Genomic DNA, 21,088 nt, shown 5'->3' on the forward strand with positions numbered 1-21,088 from the left:
ATATACCATATCCATATCATAACTTAAAAATGTAGGCAATTTCCATACAAATTAAGTGTAGTATAAAAATTGGGTACAGAATAGAAACATTACTTTACCTTTTTTCATTTACATTTTTTATGTTTTTCATAATAAAGAATCATTTACCTTTTTATATTTCTCATTTATATTTTTATATGCCTTGATAAACAAGGCCTGAAAGTAAAAAAGAATCTGAAGTCCTCTATGCGGACTTCTATTGACAGTTTGCAAACCCTAGACACATGTCATGTTTCGTTTTGACAACATCTAGAATGTTAAGACAGCCTACCAAATTAATAAATTTAATTGTGGTCCGTCCCGCTTTCGTCAGCGCTACATTCATAGCACTCCGGGATCACATACAATGTACCTATTTAATCGTAAAAGAACTTACGAAATCGATCCAGTAGTTCAAAAAAAGCTCTTCAGATTCATATTATCAATATAGATATGGATTTATACAAAGCTTAACTATAGCTATATTTACAAATAATTTTCAAACATTTATATTGAGTCTCAACACTTTAATAAACGAATGAAACAAAGATCGAACTGAACTTTAATTTGCCTTTACCGCGAATCGATTTGGCCTTCAATGGTTTTTATACTGTGAGGTTTCATTAGATAATTACTTACCTATTAGGTTCACAATATTACACTGCGATCTAGTGTCTAGAAAATGGTTGAAAAATAAAGAATAAGTAAGATTTATTTTAACGTTTAAAACGTCCATCTGTATCCCTGAGATATATATAGTAGGCGAATCTTGACTAATACCAACAACAAATGGGTAACTATCGAATATTAAATTCAAATAAAGTTTTGAATTTCCCTACAATATACAGATCAATATGTAGTACTAGTTGTTGCCCGCAGCTTCGCCCGCATTGTCTCAATACATTTTCATGGTACAAACTTTCATACCCTATTTTATCCCCTTGAGAGAAGAATTTACCAAAATCCTTTCTTAGCGGATGCGTCATAACATCTATCTGCATGCCAAATTTCAGCTTATCGTCCAGTGGTATGGGCTGTGCGTTGATTGATTGATTCAATCTATGTAAGATTTCCCCAATAAAAAAAAAAAAAATCAGTCAGTCACATTTGAGTTATATATATTCAGATTTTATTTACTTTATTTTATATTTGTAGCACTTTTAATTTGGTGTGATACATAAAATAGTTAAATAAATAAACGCTTAGCCGGAATGTCAATATTAGTATTGCCGAATTTTATTTTTCGTGAATTGATTGTCATTTCAAAATCGTCATCTACGTGATTACAATAATCCGTTAAAAATAAGTAGTTCAATGAATGATAATATTTTAATAAGAGATAGTTAATACCTTCCTAAAAATATAGTATCTTATGACGAGGCTAATTATTAACAATGGACATTGTTTACCGCAAGAGCTGATAAGAGTATTATTCCTTTATTCACTTTAAATATTGCAGCCATAACCTACCACACCTGTAGAATAACAGGGGTAGGTCAGGGTAGGATGCGCGGAGGGGGTATGACCTAGAAGTGGGTCACTGCAGGGATCGATCAGTACTGCATCTTATTCACGATAGCCTATGAATCTGGAATGATCGGTAAGTAAATGTTTATATTAAGTTTTAATTTCCGCTTGTGTCTTGTAATGTTTTTTTAGCGTCATCTTTTATATTTCTATTGGCGATTAGCAATGTTCTTTGATGTAATGTGGAAAAGGCGCGAAAACTTCGTGGTGCTAATATTTTTTAGTTTCTTTTCGTTTGAGATGGTATGGTTACTATTTCTTTAAGCTATATGTATCTTACTTAATATACTTGTTTAGAACATATTTTTCTACGTACAAGATACCTCGTTTTTTGTGAGTAGATATGAATTAATCGATACCTGTATGTATGTTGATGTTAAAGATGAAACGCTAAACTTCTCATTGCCTTAACACGATTTGAATACATTTCTGTTTTTTCTTACTGTTAAAAAATTAATTAATAGCATATAAAAAAAAGTAAGTTGTCCTAAAATTCAGTGATATAATAAAAGTGTATTATAAAATGATTATGTTTCGGTAAAATAACGGTTTTAAAGAAATCCAATAATTGTGTTTATTAGGGTTGATGTAAATTAGCTGCGATTATCAATTTTATCTGGACGTAAGCACTATTTATTATTTGCCCGTTAAGCTTTATTAGGTACAGCTTCACAATGTATTGATAGAGCTGCACTAAATCACACTTAAGCCTTTATACATAAAAACTACGCATAAATACGTTATTATCTATGTGTATTGATTAAGTAAATATATTTTTATGTAGCGGCCAACTGATGTAGTTGGGACATATCAAGGTATGCCTATGTCGAGACAAATTTGCAATTTCTTTATAATTTTATATTATGGCTGGCACAATTCCAATAGATCCCGTCATACGACCCGTAGTTTAATTCTTTCCGTGATAGATTGATATAATACTAAATCTAATGATTTGTTTAATTTCCTTTGAGAGAATTGATTTATGCATGTAGGGTGAAATAAATCTTATCTTAAGTAAATTTTATGTATATTTATGTAGACTAAAACTTCTTCCATGAAAACAAAATGTTTTTTATCCGTAGGAACTTTATATCTAATTATGTAAGTATACTAATATTATTAAAATTATAGGGGTAGAACATCAATATAATCTAATTAAGCTTATGTTATATATAGTAGTTTAATTGGGTACTACTATTTATTTTGTATGTTATGTATTACTGATAAAGGTCTCATTAACAGTAATGAGCATGTTTTTTATATAAGAAACTATTTACCCATATTTTGAGGAAGTTGAGAAATCACATACGTGATAACCTGGTGTTCAAAAATACGTTGTTTATTCTATTGTTTATATAGATATTACGATTTGTGCTGTCCGCAGCTCCGCACGCGTGGTCAATATAAATGTTCATGGTACAAAACTCTCACCTCCTATTTTTGTCCCTTGGGGTGGAATTTATCAAAATCCTTTCTTAGTGGATGCCTACATAATAGTGGTAATCTGTATGGAACGTTTCAGCCCGATCGTTCCACTAGTTTGGGCTGTGCGTTGATAGATCAGCCAGTAAGTCACCTTTGCGTTTTATCAATTGAGATAGTTATGTTTTTATAATTATAAACAAAACAAAACAACAAAACGTGCAATTCAACTCAAATTGACAGATTAAAAATTAGCCTAGTGTGAACAAAAAATCGACCAAGAACCAGGAGCAGACTCGCGACACTAAGGGTTCCGTACAAATAAACTGAAGAATAACTAAAAAAACAATTGGTCATACATCCAATTTATGGCCGTGCTAACCGTTTCTCAACCTCGATTATTTGTTATTTGCTATAGCGGCAACAGAAATATATAATCTTTGAATATTTCAATTGTATAACTATCATTGTTCATGGGAAATAGACTGGTGACAGACGGACGGACAAACAGATGTACAGGGAAGTCTTATTAATAGTACGAATAGGTACCTATTATGGTAATAGTATCGTTTTATCCATTGGGTCTATTACTATTACTGTACAAAAATTACTATTTATATGACAATTATTTTTATATTTTGCTTTTTTATATAAGTTAGGTAGATACTAAATTATTAATTTTAATTTAGGACAAAACATAATATGTATAATAGCAATTACTTATTCCTTATTGATGACCTTGTTTTTAATAGGTTAGACCTTCGTGCGATATGACTTTCTACACAATAGTTGAAATAATAGTTCAAATTGAAAGCTTTTTACTTAATTTGATTCCAACCTTTATACAATAATGGCCCATCCCTCTAGTCACATTAATTTGTACGTAATTACCGACGTCCAATAAAAATTCTTACTTTCATTTAGTTTATTTAGTCAGTTACTAACCTTCCTTCAAATTTTATACAAATATATTATAACAAGGATTAAGGTGGGTTTCTGATCAATAGCTTAATTGGAATTCTTTTATTGAAAGAAAAACAAACATTTAAACAGTAAAACCATTGATTCGAACAATAATAAATATTTATGGAAACGGAAGTCGACCTCGCTTTTTTTTATATGTCTTAGTGGGCAATTGAGCTGGTGGTCGCCTGATGGTAAGCGATCACCACCGTCCATGAACATTCGCAATAGTGCCTCTGTGAATGCGCCTGCCCGCTTTTATGGAGTAAGGGAAAAGGGAAGAATTAACGACTGGAAAGAAGGAATGGGTGAGAAAAGGAAACGGGTCTCCGGCTCCCCCACTCACATTACGAAACACAGTGGCATGCCACTATTTCACGCCGGTTTTCTGTGGGGGTATGGTACTTCCCCGTAGCTTGCACTGGTACAGGAAGCACATTCACATAGAAGATCGGCGCGAAAAAGTAGCATTCTGCTGTGTTTCCTTTGGTGAATGTGAGCCTGTATCCTTTTCCTTAGCTTTCTCAGTCGTTTTATTTTTCCTCTCGTAAATCCGTTTTTCACCCCTTTCAATTTGAAGTCAGCTCTCCATTTGTAGTCGTTAGGTCGCAAACGACCTAACGCCTCTCTTAATGTTCATGAGCGGTGGTAGCGCTTACCATCAGACGATGCACCATCTGCAATACCGACGATAACATAAAAAAACAATGTAGTATGACGCCAAATGGTCATCTTAAAAAAGAAAAAAGGGTCAACCTTTAATGATATGTTCTGTGTCGTAGCTAAACGTCGCGACAGTGATTATCAGGGGAGTTTCTTTTTCCCTTCCGTTGTTAAAATTTTAAAATTAGTAATATAATAAATAAGTAGTATAATAAATAATATATGTAGGTGATACATGAATATTAAAATGCTTTTTTTCTGAAACAACTGATTCATGTATTGAGGTTAATGTACCTAGGATCATTAATTTTCTTCTTGCATTGGCTCAGATTCTACCATATACATTTGTTACTTAAACACACATTTTCTTTTATCTCTTCCTGCCTATAGGCGGTGGATTCGATTACCACCAGGCGATTCACATTCGTGTTCACCCTCACTCATATAAAAACACGTGTATTATATCGTAGGTACACATAAATCCATACTAATACCTAAATGAAGCTTATATGTGATCCTTACATCACAAGTTCAGAGTTCTACATCAAAGGAAAGTAAAACGATTGTTCTGCTATATAATTGCACGGATTATCAACTTGTATGGTTTCTAGAAATAACTTATGTAAACAGTAAATGCTATAATATAATCTTTACAACAGTGTTAAAACTATCTAGGTATCTTATTATTTTTTATCCTATTAGTAAGTCTTCCTTAGTTTGCGCAAAAATAGAAATGTGATCTAATAGAAACGATGAATTATTATCTCTATACAATGTTTACTTAATCAATAGGGATATCTATTGTACCATATTTGTTAATAATTTGTCTACCTCTTTCCATTTTTATTCCCATCTAATTCTACGTACGTAAGTACGTTCAGATTCTTATTTATTTAACGTTAATAATTTTAGAGTCTAATTTTCTTTGTCTCAATGACCGCGTCTTGTTCGCATGCGCGATGCTATCGACTCCACCCTCCCCCCCAGCAAAACCTGAATGTAGTGCTCACAGGGTAGGTTATAGATAGGTACGAGCGATGGAGTGAAACAGAAATGTCTTCTTTGTCTGCGTTCAAGCACTAATTCAATAACATACCCATACTTAGCACTCACTCACAGCCTCTTTCTTCTTTCAATTTGTTCAGAATCGACATGTAAAATTTTATTTATTTATTAGGTTACTTATTTTAGTGTGTTGTCCTTCACTGCTAATGTATCGAATAACATATTTAAATATTGGTATAGCTGAAGCTTTAAAGACAATATTTTTTAAAACGTACTTCGATCTATCATTCAATGGTAAGGAGGCAAAATTTTTGTATCCGTAAAATTTAAGATTTATGTATTAAACTTCAAGATATATACCTTACCTTCTTTAACCTTCGTTAGGAAGTGAGATGGTTCGCTTTACAAAAAAGAAATTCTTCTATTGAAAGTTACTATTGATTAGAACTGTCATTATATTTCGTCTCCACGTAGAATACGACCACAAACACGAACTGTATAGTTATACTCGTACGTTGTTGATTTACCTAACGTAATACAATTTCCAACTATATTTATAACAGCTAATCTTCTAATTACTTCGCAACCTTATTGCTAAGTAACCGTGGACAATATAATTTTACTGTCTCCCCTTTCCAATACGCGATTAGCATGAAAGCACCCACGCAGGTCTATTTCCATCGCTGCAGTTCAGTTTGATAAATTAAGCCCACGGTAATTTCCTCATAAATTGACCTTGTTTGTTATTGCATCAAAATGCAGTAATAATCAGACGTGCAATATGTTTATCTAACAGTCGCATAACGTCGGTATTTGTTTTATTGTTCTTGCTAAAATATCATTGAGCTGTTCACGTGCGTATTTTCAACATTTATATTTATTATCTATAACATTTGTATTTTGTATTTCTTGTATACTCGTAATATGGACCTTTTTTCTATAAATGTGTATGTGTATTGTATTAAATTTATCTAAGACACATTATATGTTACGTCTTATAATGTTATTTTACAACAAAAGCCTTTAAAATAAAAATTATATATTATATTACATTGAAGAATTGGCTTGAATTAAACAAAGAGCGTTTATGTGGAAGTTTTCGTGACCTAGAACAAACTTGAGAGGAAAATGAGAGCAGAAGTTATTGTTGTCGGAGCTATACGTAGGTACATAAATACGAGAGAATAATTTTGTAACGATTTATTTTGAATAAAGAGAAAACAGTCCGTTGAAGCGCCTTTCAAGATACATTTTCTCTATCTATTAATTTTAACATGAAACACAGTTTGAACATATTATTATTATAAAAATAAATCAATTTGTAAGAATCAACGAAACTTGCACAATCAAAATCATAAAATGTTATGTTATCCGTATATTAGTATGACGAGATTCCTCCAAATTCGTTAAGTCATTGTACTTGAAACAAATTAAATTCATTAGTTCGAAGAAACAGTCCTTTTACGAATCAAACAATACGTTCTATTAATTAAGTATCCCGTATCACAAAACCATCTGAAAACGCCTGAACTAAATGTATACATAACGATTTCAAGGCTGCAATATAATCGATAAATTTGTATAACGATACGCACAATAAATGTAGAGTATCACGCTTGGTGACTTCAGCCACGCATACGATTAAATTACCTCCAATGGGGTAGTTCCCCCACTGCCAAGGTCACATCGATCGGCACAACAGTGGGGGATTCTCAGCCATCTTCTGTGGAGATGTTTGAAAAAAAAATATATTGGGGCAATATATTGGTAAACAACGAATTTGTCAAGCTCTACAAAATCCATTTGGTTGTTCACAATTTGTTTGTTTCCACCAGTTTTCAAACACAGATTGTGTTTTGTTGATTTTGTTTTTATATACAACATTGGAACATTGCCATATCGATACATTGTTTAAACATAAATCGAACAATTTGGATTTAGTCTGTTTCTTAATATTTTCTTATCTAAACAAAACAATCTAATATTGGGGAATAAATAAACAGAACATTCTACATTCGCTGAAAATGTTGGAAATTCGATTGATATTATTGAATACTTGATGAAAGCTGTGGATCTGTTCGATTGAACATGTTAAAATATACCGCTTGTTTTCCTTATATCAGTTTAATAAATAAACCGGAAATAAATATGATTGATTATGAAATCCGTAAGGCTATTTAATAATTATCTTTCTTACTATACGTACATAAAGTATTCCTCAATTAAATAATTATATAACAATAAGTACTAAAGTATGCAATAGTTAACGCTTAGCCTGTTTTTTTTTATAAACTTCACATTCAATATTTCGCACCAAACTTGGACCAATGTATTCCCACTAATAATTTAATTTTATCGTTGCTTATTAACAATCTCCACGTCGTAACATTTATGTAACAATACCTTTTTGCAATTTGATCCGATCAATTACATATAGGTTGGTATATAACATTTGTTATGTAATTTATTTACTCCAAGATCATGTAACTTAATATTTATTGTGTTCCTATTTCTTTATCAATAAGTCGCGACTTGAAAGACAAACAAACAAATAAAATAACAAACATGCAAACACACTTACTTATTTGTCATATAAGTAAGAATTTTACTACTTTTACAAAAACTAAACTATGAGTTTCAACGGTATTGTGTATAATTATTTACTACGCAGTAATTTGACCGCACTGAAGGAGTGAGGTAGTAAGGGTTTGATGATGTAAGGTACATACATGTTCCTACTAAATACTTCATCCACCGTGTACTTAAACATAATTTTAGCTCAAGCAAGTCTCGGGAGATAGTACACTATGCAGTTATTTAATGGAAGCACGTTGGGAAGGTTACGAAAGCTCTTAAAATTCTGCTTCTGGCGTAAGCTACGCCGGCCGGCTCGGAGGCGTGCTCCGCTCTTGTTTACGAGTGAAGTGATGTATGTTGGATGTATCGACGATTTTTGTATCGCCTGACAGTTGTCAACAAACGCTATTTATAAAAATGTCTTGTTAAATGTAAGATTGGGGGTATTTTATTGTTTTAAAGCACAAACGCCTAACTAAAATAATTGCCTACTGAAACTGTTAATTATTTAAACAAAAATTATGGATTGCCGTTTTCTAAATACAAAGTCTCCTTAATTTAATTAGATAAAAAGTCGATTAAAACCAATCTTTAATAGATATGTAGTTAGATTAAAACTATATGGCCCTTTTAATTTTTTCAGTAAAATTTTCCTTGACTATGAGAACACCTGTCCTATAAACATTTAATTCAAATTAAAAAAAAACATTTATATCGATATGTTCGCCCAGCACTATTAGAACAGCGGCGCAAACCGCCCAACATTTCAGTTATTCCCGCTTGGCGTTGGCGATAGGACATTTCCCTCCGCCATTTTCTCTGCGACGCCATTCTGTGAATATACTTCCTAGTGTTAATAAATCTACCAGCATTAACTGTTTTCACAAGTAAGTTACCAGAATTTTTATACGTATTTTAATATTAGCCTTTCGTAGGTTCAAAAAGGTTTCATTGAATTTTTCTCAAGGACGTTTTCCGTCCTTGTCTGTTCAGATGCTCTGTAAATAGTGAGCTTTTGTTTCCGTATTAAATCTGAATGACTGCTTGGGAAATGATCATAAATATGCAATTCCGTGGTACTTAATTAAGTTCTTTTTCTAATATATTAGATGTCAATACGTCTATTAAATATTTTTTTAGTAAATTTAAATGTACATTAATATAATGATATTACACAACAAATTAATTGTAATAAAATATTGTATTTTATATGACAATATTTAATGATATATACATTTTTCACCTCAATTGCTTTTTTAAATTCTCACTTAACTGCTGTTTGTTCATACATTTCTATATTTACATTAAATTGATAACAACATCAAACGACGGTATTATACAAAGTTATATAATAAGAACAAAGAATTGTTTCTTATTTCATTTTATATTTAAATTCAAAAATCTTCATGTTGTTCCGTATCATATTACATATTATACGGAATATATGGTACTTACCCATATGATACGGAACAACATAAAATTGCCACTAAATACGCACATAATGGTGTGTAACTAAAGCAAAAAACATTATGAAATATCCCAATCTCTATTGTAATCTATTAGACCGGCTTTTCACTGGGGATTGGTATAGGAGCGCTCCGTCAGTGACACGCCCACTTGCGATCAGCGAACCCAATGGAAATCAGGTCACATACTTGCATCTTCATCGTGTTTACATAACGATTTGTTTATTCTTTAATAAATATTATTAATGTTTACAAGCTACTAGCTCTAGTTGTTCGTCTGATTCCACCCGTGGTACCTACATATAAAGCTTTCTTATGGTGAAAGAATTGTTCATATCGGTCCAGTAGTTTGTGTATGAAAACATCACAAACATACATATAAAAACACAAATGTAATCTCTTTACAATATTTATAGTTATAAAATACTAGCTTTCTGCCTATGGTTTCGCCTACGTAATCAAAGGAATAGACAGACCGAGGATTTTTGTCCTTTCTAGCGTTCTTTTCTTCCTACAAAAATTATATCCAAATCTGTTCCGTGGACAGACAGAGTTTCTTTGGTAATTATAATATTATTGAATTTTGTAACAAAGAAAATAAATCATAATTTCTCTTCCGCATACATCAGAGTTCTCTATAAATGTCATAAGGCTTTTATGGAGAAAAATTCATGTCAGATACAACTTGGCGGTCTTCCAATTTATGTATTTAGTTTAACAAAGAACAATACAGGACGTGTATAAATTAGTTATGTGGTATCTTAGAAAGATACATATGTATACAAAGGTGTACTATATCATACCTACTTAACTATATTTATATCTATTGATTGTATTAATTAGATATGTCTGTATCTTTAACGAAGCTCAATCGTAGGTTAACTACCATGAGTGTAGTATCTCTTTAGGTCTTTAATCTCAATATTTAAAATAAATTTATAATGAATTCAATAATTATGCAAATTTTTAATTATTAAATTTAACAGATTAAGTTTTGAGGAGGTTTTTAAAACTCAATTTAGTTATTCCAATATTTTATAAACTTTTTTAAACGCGAAATTCCGTTTTTGTGTTTAATAGGAAATTTGTTGTCATCGGATCCCATTTTACAATCTGGAGTGGTATCTCCCTCTCTAAGGACGTCGGTGATCTTTACTACATACTACAAAACAAAGTCGCTTTCTTTGTCTCTATCTCCCTATGTAGGTATGCTTAAATCTTTAAAACTACGCAAGTGATTTTGATGGTTGTTTTTTTAATAGATAGAGTGATTCAAGAAGAAGGTTTATATGTTTATCAACATCTGTTTCAGCGCGGGCCGCGGGCAAAAGCTACTTTACAAAGAATATAATTAAAAACAATTTGTTCTTGTTCCAGATCTTCCTGTGTCCTCGAGTGCTACTCAAGAACAAGTGAAGTGTTATCAAAATGTCTAGTACGATAGACGAAAATTGAAAGTTAGTTTTACATCACTAAATAATGTGCATATCGTCTATAATGATGATTAAAGCGTTATTCTAGGACTATTACGAGCTAAAAGGCTCTAAACTCACTACTTATCTATCAATGCTAAACTACAGGCTAGTTTCAACGCACTTCTTGAAGCAGCCGTAGATTGTTGGACATTAAGCTCTTCATAGACTGCTCGTGTTGTAACAGTATGTGCCGGGACCGCGATATGTTGAGGCAGAGTTGTGAGATCATCAAATAGAAACTCTGTGGTGTTTAACACTTTATAATCTGTATTTTAGTGAATAGTTTACCGCCAAAACGGCGCTCGTATCCGCGCTGCCGTTTCGTTTTGTTTCTTTCATTTTGTTTTACATCAAAGGATAAACAATAGCCCGATAGTTTAGTGATTGGTTGTGGATTATCACACGGGGTCTCGCCCAGGTTTGGGCCCCAGAGGAACCCTGGCAAGTCGAAGTCGGGACAACATTTCCAGAATTCTTAACTCCATAGTAGGCGCTGCGAGATACTGCATTGTAAGTATCACACGTTCACAAACGGTCAAATCTGATTCAGAATACACGATCCACAATTGGCTTTTAAAGTGCCGAAATTAAACTTTTCTTGGTATGAGATACATTAGATGTGGGTATCATTTAATTTCAGAAACACATTTCGGCCGGTTACTTTTGGAAATTGGGGATTTATTTTCGAGGGTAGTCTTAAAAGTGAAGCAAACATGGTACTATTGGAAATTGATCAGGTACTAAATAGGTGATGGGGTAAAATTTTATTATAAACCTATAAGTAGTTACACGATATTATCAAGATTATTTTAAAGATTTTTAAGCTTCATATTAGCTTTGGCACAAACAAGGTTATTGGATAGAAAGTACCTCAAATATAAAGTCTCAATCGTAAACACATTTTTTTTTAATTAACTAGGTTCCAGTAACCTTGAAGATATATTGCCGCGTTGTATAAACCTAGCTAAAGAATTACTTACAATGCCCTAGTAGAAAACGCTTTAGGCAGTATACAGTTCAAATAAATCTACACATACGTAGGTTTCGTACAATATATATATTGCTAATACACCAACAATCATGTACTCATACCACGGGCCAAGACATCTCATAACATAGCAGATTTGCAAACAAATTCAAGCTTGTCAATTCATACATAACACACACATTAAATCGACATTACATTAGGGTTTCGGCACACCATCCGATTGCTCGAGCGACCGTCGCATTGTAATTACCTCAAACGGGTGGCGTGCGCAGTGCTGCGAGCAGGATCGTGAACGGGGGAGTGAGAGAGAAGATATGGCAGCTCCTGAGTGTGAACGCGAGGCCCGTAAACGGCGGGAACGCCGCGATTCAGGCTGTGCGCATGAGCGCAAAGAAAGAAGACCGCACAGTGAAGAACGACTCCCACCTCCTCCGCCGCCACCACCGCTACACGATTATAATCGGCTTGAGGTTTGTACATTATTGTATACTTTGTATATTGCTATATTAATCTGGCCATTCCACTGTGCCTAAATTAGCTTAACGTATATGTAACTCGATCAATGTCAACATGCCAGAGAGTCAATGAATATTATGTTCCTAAAGTTACGACTCGGAAGAAATCGTTATGAAAGTTGATAAATCAATTCATCGGCGAGTCAAAGGTCTTCTGCCTTTGTGATGCCCGGATTTTTATTGCAGAAATGGTTAATTACTCACAAATACGTATTAGCTAATTCAATTTTATCTGATGAGATTTGGTTGCAGTCTGAACGTCGTGCAGAAAGGCTGTCTCGCGCACGAAGACCTCAGTTCGGAAAGCGACGCCGCGCGCCTGCCCGCCTCCCGCGACAGCCCAAGGAAAATGATTATTTGTCCGCAGAGGATTCCCGCTGCGGAACCCCCCCGCACTTTGAATACGTTGTTCAACAGAAACCGGAATGTGGGTAGCTTTGACATTTGATTATCAAATTTTAATTCACTTTCATTGCATATTATTAGAACATCATCTATAAGAAATCGCTATTGCTAAAATGTATTCGAATGTACCTACTAATTGAAGGTATTTTGTTCGCATGCACTATATTCTTATGGATTTTCCTTGGATACTGTATGTTTTTACTCTGTTAATCCTAATTTCTTGACTACTTCAGACAAAAGTTTTGTTGCAGTTCAGTCCATTATACCCTACTATTAAAGAACAATTCCCCTAACATAATTTACATAGTGTGTCCTGATTTAAATTCTGGGAGTAATTTGTCAATTATTATCCAGTATGTGAAGAAAGTGAGCGCTCCCAAAGCTCTCGCCGCGAAGAAGCCGAACACGCGCGGAGAGACGAGCGAAGCGTGCCGCCGCGGCGCACGCAGCCCAGTCCCGATAGACGACTTGAGAAAATTAACAAGAAGGTACGTTCCAATTTGGTGCCAGAAAACCTTCGTCAGGAAAACGACATGCGGGTGAACTAAACAGTTTATTGCTATGTAACATCTGCTATCCGTATTTTGCTAGCGTAGCGTACTATGACTTAAACTTCCATCTCCGGTCAAGTATGATGATAACGATGTTTCAAGTGTTATTTAATCACTAATAGAAGGTGACGAGCATAAATCAAAGGTCAGAGACTAATAAAGCTGAAAACTTTTTAAAATTTGTAGAGAATATGGCTTTTAGCAATCAATCGATTTATACTCAAGCCGATTGTGATATGGATAAAAACAAATCATAGGAACTAATATGACCGATAAAAGGCATATATATTCTGCCTATCATAAGGCGATTGATTTTTGCCATAGGATAGCAATCAACTTGATGGTATACTATGTAGATATAAGATACATAAACTAAGAATAAAATGAATCTAACTTTAATATACATACTATTATCAGAACTTTGTAGGTATTGTTGAGTTTAAAAACTTTCTCTATGAAAGATACAAAACAAAGATCATTGTACCTATGGCTCTGTTTGTAGTAATTACTCCTGAATAGATATTTAAAGTTGTGTTGCTGTTATTTTGAAATATTCATATACACAAATCTGATTTAGGATTGTTTTTACATCGCGTGGTAAAAGAAAGTAAAATATTCATATATCTTTGCATAATACGCCTTCCGAAATGGATTTCGCCTTATATTTATCAGAAGTACCTACACGTAGCCTTCAGGTCTAATTTACATAGCGGCAAATATAACATGCAAACATAATGTAGTTCCCTCAATGTTATCAGTACTTGAATTGATTATTGAAACATTATTCAAACGGTTTATAGTTACGTCTGCATTCACTTCATTTCATGAACTAATTTCCCAGTATCACTATTTTAAGAATCAATGTATAACAACTACAACGGTATGATGTGAAACTATTTACATTCCAATCTAGTTCTCTCGAATTGAAATATACCAATAGTATATCCGTCACTTAAATAATGTCATACAGTCTCACTAAACGTATGGCTTATTTGTCTTTGAAGATTGCCGTTCTCAAGAAGTCAATTACCAAATACGAGAACGACTTCGAAACCCAGAATGGTCGTGCTATATCACCCGGCGATCGAATGACTGACGTCCAACTGACGCGAATGCATGAGACTTTGCGGCGCTTGCAAGCGGAAAAGCGTTGCATTAAAGCGGACCCCGTGGAATACGCGCTTAAAGTTCAAGCCGCTAAATTGCAGAAGGAAAGAGACGAGAAACTGGATGCAGCGCTGAAAAGCGACAAATCAATGGCAGACGTGGTGCGGGACATTGAGGAGGTAAGTGCACACGACTTAAGGGAGACTTTGTACGAAATATTTCACCAAACTTTCTCACCCAATTCTGAATTATTGGTCGTCTATATCGAATGGTGGTTGGTGTACGTGACTAAGTACCGAAAGTCTAAACTCATAATAAGTACACAAATAATATACGATATTATATAGTTTAACCGTATTTCTCTCCAACAGTAGGATAGGTCAAGGCGAGGTTTATTGCATGTATGTTTAGTTTTGGGCAACATGCCCGAGTGTGACTTCAATATTCAGTTTGCCAAGTAATGTACGCGATGCCGAATATATCCATTTATCTTGCTGCATTCCGCATCCTGCATTGGTTTTCTTCGATCTTTATCAAGAAATTTGGAATATATTGGTAAATTATTTTACATCTCACTTATTTCAATTGTTTATTTATTTATTCTTTATTGTACTTTTTTAACATTAAAGAAAAAGAAATGAGACAAATAAAGCTTACCATCTAAGTATAATGGGCGGTCTTATCGCTTATAGCGATTTCTTATTCGTTGTTTCGAATTGTTGTATTAGAAAACAGTATGTATAATTAAAAGACAAGACAAAATACAACAATGTTATTGTATCATCTTCCCAATTTTACGTTTTTCATTATTTATCATTTTTATTCAGATATTCCCTGCAATATCAATTAACTAACTACTAATTGTGCGAACCAACCGAATCTATTTCAATACCTATTTCTTATTAAACTTGCTTAAAACAGAATTCGAAATTAATTATGACATACAAACTCCCAGTGGATAGACGGGTGCCGTCAAGTCGCCGGTCGCGTTATAGCTTCCGAGTCCACCTGGACGTCAGCCCAACTGGCCGCAGAGAAGGCGTGCGTGCAGCGCGCCCTGCTGCGGCTGGAGGCGGCGAGGGGCCGGCCCGCCGCCAACACCGCGGAGCGCGGCGCCGCCAGACACCTCTATGAGCGATACCGAGCTGTGAAACGAGCTCTGCAATCCAGATCCGATATAGTGAGTTGCATGTACACGTTTTCAGTCCAATTTATTCTTTAGGTTAGGGGTTCTTTAGTATTCAATCCTCATTTGTTGGCACCATATTAATTCTTTTTTCAAATCTAATGACTTAAAGTGCATGTCGTGGAGCATCAAGTTTTGGCTCTTAAGATACAGAGTTTTTCTAGTTTAGGAAGCAATGTACATAGATATGTAAGGTATGTTTTGGCAAAATAAATTTATATTTATTTATTATTATTAAAAAAAAAGTGTAATACCATTATAGATCGCATCAGAACATATAACAATCTGCGCTCATGTATAGAAAAAAATGGATGGTAATGCCGTTAAAAAAAATAACGTTTTAGATTTTATCCAAGTGAATGTGAAAGACCGCATCACGTAATAACACACACAAAGCAATGTCTAGTCCATATTATTGTGTTTATAAGACTATCTCCATCTATACTGTTTATTGGTCTGAGATTGCCGAGTTTAAATATTTCGTCAATATTATTATCTATATATCTACTAATAAAAGGGGAGTAGGTCACAGCATTGGTGTATTTTTCCTTATCAGTATTTAGCTTGTTATTTGGGAAGTCGCGTTCGAGTGCGACTGAGGATAATTTTACGCTTATTTAGTACTTTTATATAAACCGCTTTATATTTATTTACGTTGTGTATTTTATAATTAATTACAATTATAAGCAAAAATATATTGCGTGTAAGAGTATAAAGGGTGTTTTAGTCTGGTTGACTAATCGAGGAATCTTGTACTGAATCCATGAGTGGAATAATGCATCGTTACTGGGTTTGTTCAGTTTCTTCATAATTAATTAGACTTAAATCTTATTAATATTATAAAGCTGAAGAGTTTGTTTGTTTGTTTGGTTCGTTGAAACGTTATTGAAGAAGGTTATAGACTATATATATACTATGGGCTAAGCCAGGGCGAACCGCTAGTAATTATGTATCTGTCTTTAAAAAAATAATAATCCTTGCAAATATCTAAACTTAATTCCTGTGGATAATTTTGAATAAAAATTACACGACAGTTTTTTGATACTTTGGTATGTTTCTTTCAGATGGGAACTAACGGTGAGCTGGCGACGATTCATGAACACGAGACGATGTTGTTCACGAGCGTCGATAGCTCTAGTGACTCACAAGAGAAACCGTCAGACTCGTCTCAGGTAAGCTCGGGCGGCTTACTAAACTAAAATATGGTCATTAAGGAAAAATCACTGCGAAAAAAAAAACGCTCAGGCATAGTGCACTTTATACACCAGTTAATACGGTGTTTTCCTGGACCTATTTCTCCAGTCTTCGCGCTTGCATTGTGAAAGATTCATTGATCGACATTGTTCAATCAATTTGAACTCTTTATGCTAGCGCTTAGCGTATTTTATCGAATGCACAGGAAACGGGGGAAAGTCCGCTGCAATCACCTCCAATACGCGAGGTGGTGGAGGAGATGCCGTCATCCACTTCTTCAGCGAAGTCAGCTACTAGCGAAGAAACGCCTTCCAATGAGGGGTTGCACTTCCTCGGCTTGGATGAACTGGCCAGAGCCCTCTCTGAAGCCAAGATGCATAAATGTGTAAGTATTGCTCTTTTACACAATAAAGTATGGACATTCCAGTCATCTTTCCTTTCCTTATCCCTTACCTCCTAAAAAGCGAGCAGTGCATTCATAGAGGCAATGCCTCTGCGAATGTTCATGGGCGTTGGTGATCGCTTACCATCAGGCGAACCACCAGCTCAGTTGCCCACTACGACATAGTATAAATTAAACCACAATCAGTAAAATTCAACTCCAAATAATGTTAAATATTTAGTAATTGTGGTTTAAATGCACCTTGCACGTATCGCTCAATGCCTCATGGGTACTTCTTATTCGCTACGTTACGTTAACCCCATTATATCGTAGTCATATCATAGTCAGTCATAAGAAAATATAATATTTATATCTGTGTTTGTTTTAAGCTTGCGTTCAATCGTTATAAAAAAAAAAACCTATATTTTAACCAGATTCAACCACGTTTTCAAAATCCCCTCAACAAAGATCGAAACCTAAAGTTCAGATATATAAAGTGTTATTCATAAATAAAATTAATATTCCAGGTCCTTCGCCGAACAATAAAGGAGTACGAGTTAAATTTCGAAATGCAGAACAGCAGGAAAGTGCAAAGTGATGACAAGAAGGGCAGAGAGGAAGAATACCAGAGATACAAAGCTATTAAGGCTAGGATCAAACTGTTGAACGCGCTCATCAATAAACAAAAAGGTTTGCAATCAAATGAGGTTTTATTGTGTATGTTGAAATTATCTCTATGACAGAAGAGATATTGACAGTTGATTTGGGAATTTTTGCATTCATTAATTACAAAAAGTTGAAACTTACCAATCTCTATTATAATGTTTTAAATATACACTAGCTGTGACCCGCGGTTGAAACCGCGTAAGCGTGCTGCGTAACCGTATCCCGTAGGAATATCGGTATAAAAAGTGCCTATGTGTTATTTCAGTTGTCCAGCTATCTACGAAGCAAAATAGTATTATTATTCACCAATAGATGTGAGAAAAAAAAACACGAATAAAACACGAATATGACATTATTTCAGTTGTCCAGCTATCTACGAAGTAAAATAGTATTATTATTCACCAATAGATGTCAGGAAAAAAAAAACACGAATAAAACACGAATATGACATTTTCTAAAAAAAATTCCTAGCTAGATCGATTTATCGCCCCCGAAACCCCCTGTATACTAAATTTCATGAAAATCGTTGGAGCCGATTCCGAGATTCCAATTATATATATATATATATACGAATAAGAATTGCTCGTTTAAAGGTATAAGATTCTTGACATGCCATATTGATAATTAATTTTTTTATTTTATTTTCAGGCTTGTTAAAAGGCAACAGAGGTTGAATTGAACGTTGTTTAAAGGTGGCACTTGCAATGTTATAGATAAAGAACAACGTTCGATGAAAAGCAAATATAATGTACTCTGATCTTAGAGGGTACGAAGTTAAAAGTACAAAGGCATTTGGCCTAAGATTTGTATTGCAAAGATGTGTAACTGTATTTATTTAGGAGTCTAATATTTTCTATAATTTAATGACACCTTTAATGTACAAGTGTTACAGATTAAATAACTTGCCGCATGCGAAGATTAAACTCTATAAGCTGTAGTTAAGTAGTGCATTATTTTGATATGTGTGAAAAATTTTTCATGGCGACTTGTAAACAGACATCATGATATTACGTAGGTTTGTATGACACAAAGATTATTAAAATAGGTAATGCATATGTTATGTTAATATTAACCATAACGTAAATTTTGAACTCACTTTACTGTACTATAGTTGAAGTAAATAAGTACACACGTAGTTCTGAAATAATGTGAATGAGTTCGAAGTATTTGATGGAGCAGTGCCAATTTCGACAGCATAGGTCGTAGGTACTAGGTACTAACAGTACCAATGTATACATACCTACGCCATAAATATGCCTACCTACATTTTATTACGGTTTATTTCGGATAATTTTGTACACAATGTACACTAATCATTGCCTGTTATTGAACAATCCTCATGTAAATATCATCATTTAATAATTATTAACGATTAACGTAAATTTATAATTTAAACGAATAATGTTTTTATTATTGTTAATTATCGTGATTACAATGTCGTTATATTATTTACTACAATATAATCTCAATAATCTTACAAATGTTTTTTTTAATTCGACATATTATTTTTTAATTTGTAAAAGAAATATGATACCATTATAGCACTAGATAGTAAATACGACTGAAAACTAAATAACTATACTACTAATGAGATCTATTGTTAAAATTTAAAATGGTACAAACTGAAAAATTATATTATCACAAGTTTCTTTTTATAAGTGGTTAATTGTTAGCGCTCTTTTTGAAAGTCTTTTATAAATGTACTATAGCTATGATAGTACATAGTGTTAATTAATATAAGGGCGCGCGATTATAACCTGATGATAAAAATATTATTGTGAATATATGAGTGATGTCCGTTTCTAGTTAAAATGAGCAAATGTTTTAATCAGCTTTAACATAAGATCATTAATAAAGATTGTAAATGTTATGTGGCAATTGCCATTGTCTCTGGATACAATATTTAATCTACGGTTGATATAATCTGTGTTTCCCCTTTTTCGCTCATAATATGTTTTTCATATAAAAGGATGTTACACAGAGCAAAACTCGACCTTTTTAAATAGGTACTTATTTCTTTGTAATTTTGATTGTATAATTGATATATATTTAATTAAATAATTCATTACATGAAATGAATATCCACATTATTAATCGTGTGATGATTATAATATGAGATTATGCAATATGCCAGTGAAGGAATGTAGAAAATGTAAATTTTCTGATACAGCAGGTCGATTATTGATTAATGGTGATGATGACATAACATTATGTTAAAAATGCACTGGTATAGTTAAATGTCCGAAATATTATTAATATGGTGGAAGCTTGAAGATATTAAGATCGCGCATACGTAATAAATATATTTGATAATGATTTCCTAAGTTGAAATTTTAGCATAGACGAATAGAATCGAGTATTGTAAATAATATATTATTTCTTTAGATACTTCATACTACAACTAGACTTAGATGCATCTTTTTTCTGGCTTCATGATTTTCGGAGGTATTCTTTTTTTATAATTTAACCATTATTTACCTCACAGAGGTTTTATAATAATTTAACTACGCTTAGTTATAAGTAATTAGCTGTGATTAATTATGATATATAGAAGTATCCTTGTGTAACAAGTCTATACTGTAGTTTTATTTAGATTTTTATAACGTTTGTTTTGTCTTGGACACAAATTGATTTTGTTTTTTATTTAATTGATATACTTAGTTCAGTATTTGATCTTATAAATTATTTCAATTATTTAAATATTTGTTGGGAGTTTTTCAAGTTTTATAATTTTATCTCTATTTATTGCGTAATGATGATATTGTAATGAAATTATGAATGTATCAGTGAAAAAAAAACGTGGATATCAATTAAAATATGTATCTATTTTTATTTAGAGTTCGTTATTAATTAATAGTAATATAAAATGTTTTAGGTATACTAACTTGATTAATTGAGCAAGTAGAGTTTAATACCTATTTATAAAAGCTTAAAGTGAGAATTCTTAAATCGTCGAATGTTTGTTTAACTTTTACGTT

General features: G+C 33.2%; 1 protein-coding gene across 5 annotated transcripts; it reads left to right on the plus strand.

Moving 5' to 3' along the window:
• The first annotated feature begins 8,939 nt into the window (after window positions 1-8,939).
• LOC119831485 (protein FAM13A-like) lies at window positions 8,940-20,160 on the plus strand. Of its 5 annotated transcripts, none has more exons than XM_038354867.1 (11): window positions 8,940-9,062; window positions 11,019-11,098; window positions 12,377-12,574; window positions 12,872-13,046; window positions 13,379-13,512; window positions 14,580-14,861; window positions 15,638-15,862; window positions 16,933-17,040; window positions 17,268-17,447; window positions 17,972-18,134; window positions 18,759-20,160. In XM_038354867.1, the coding sequence occupies exons 3-11, from the start codon at window positions 12,419-12,421 to the stop codon at window positions 18,782-18,784; spliced, it is 1,449 nt and encodes a 482-aa protein (XP_038210795.1). In that variant the 5' UTR covers window positions 8,940-9,062; window positions 11,019-11,098; window positions 12,377-12,418; the 3' UTR covers window positions 18,785-20,160. The 5 variants fall into 5 exon arrangements, with proteins under 5 accessions (XP_038210795.1, XP_038210791.1, XP_038210792.1 ...); XM_038354863.1 differs by lacking the exons at window positions 8,940-9,062; window positions 11,019-11,098 and adding exons at window positions 11,111-11,626; window positions 11,757-11,853 and having other exon boundaries at window positions 12,305-12,574; XM_038354864.1 differs by lacking the exons at window positions 8,940-9,062; window positions 11,019-11,098 and adding exons at window positions 11,111-11,626; window positions 11,757-11,853.
• Window positions 20,161-21,088: the final 928 nt, after the last annotated feature.

The sequence above is a fragment of the Zerene cesonia genome, chromosome 13 (genome assembly GCF_012273895.1).
Source record: "Zerene cesonia ecotype Mississippi chromosome 13, Zerene_cesonia_1.1, whole genome shotgun sequence".
Classification (NCBI taxonomy): Eukaryota; Metazoa; Arthropoda; class Insecta; order Lepidoptera; family Pieridae; genus Zerene; species Zerene cesonia.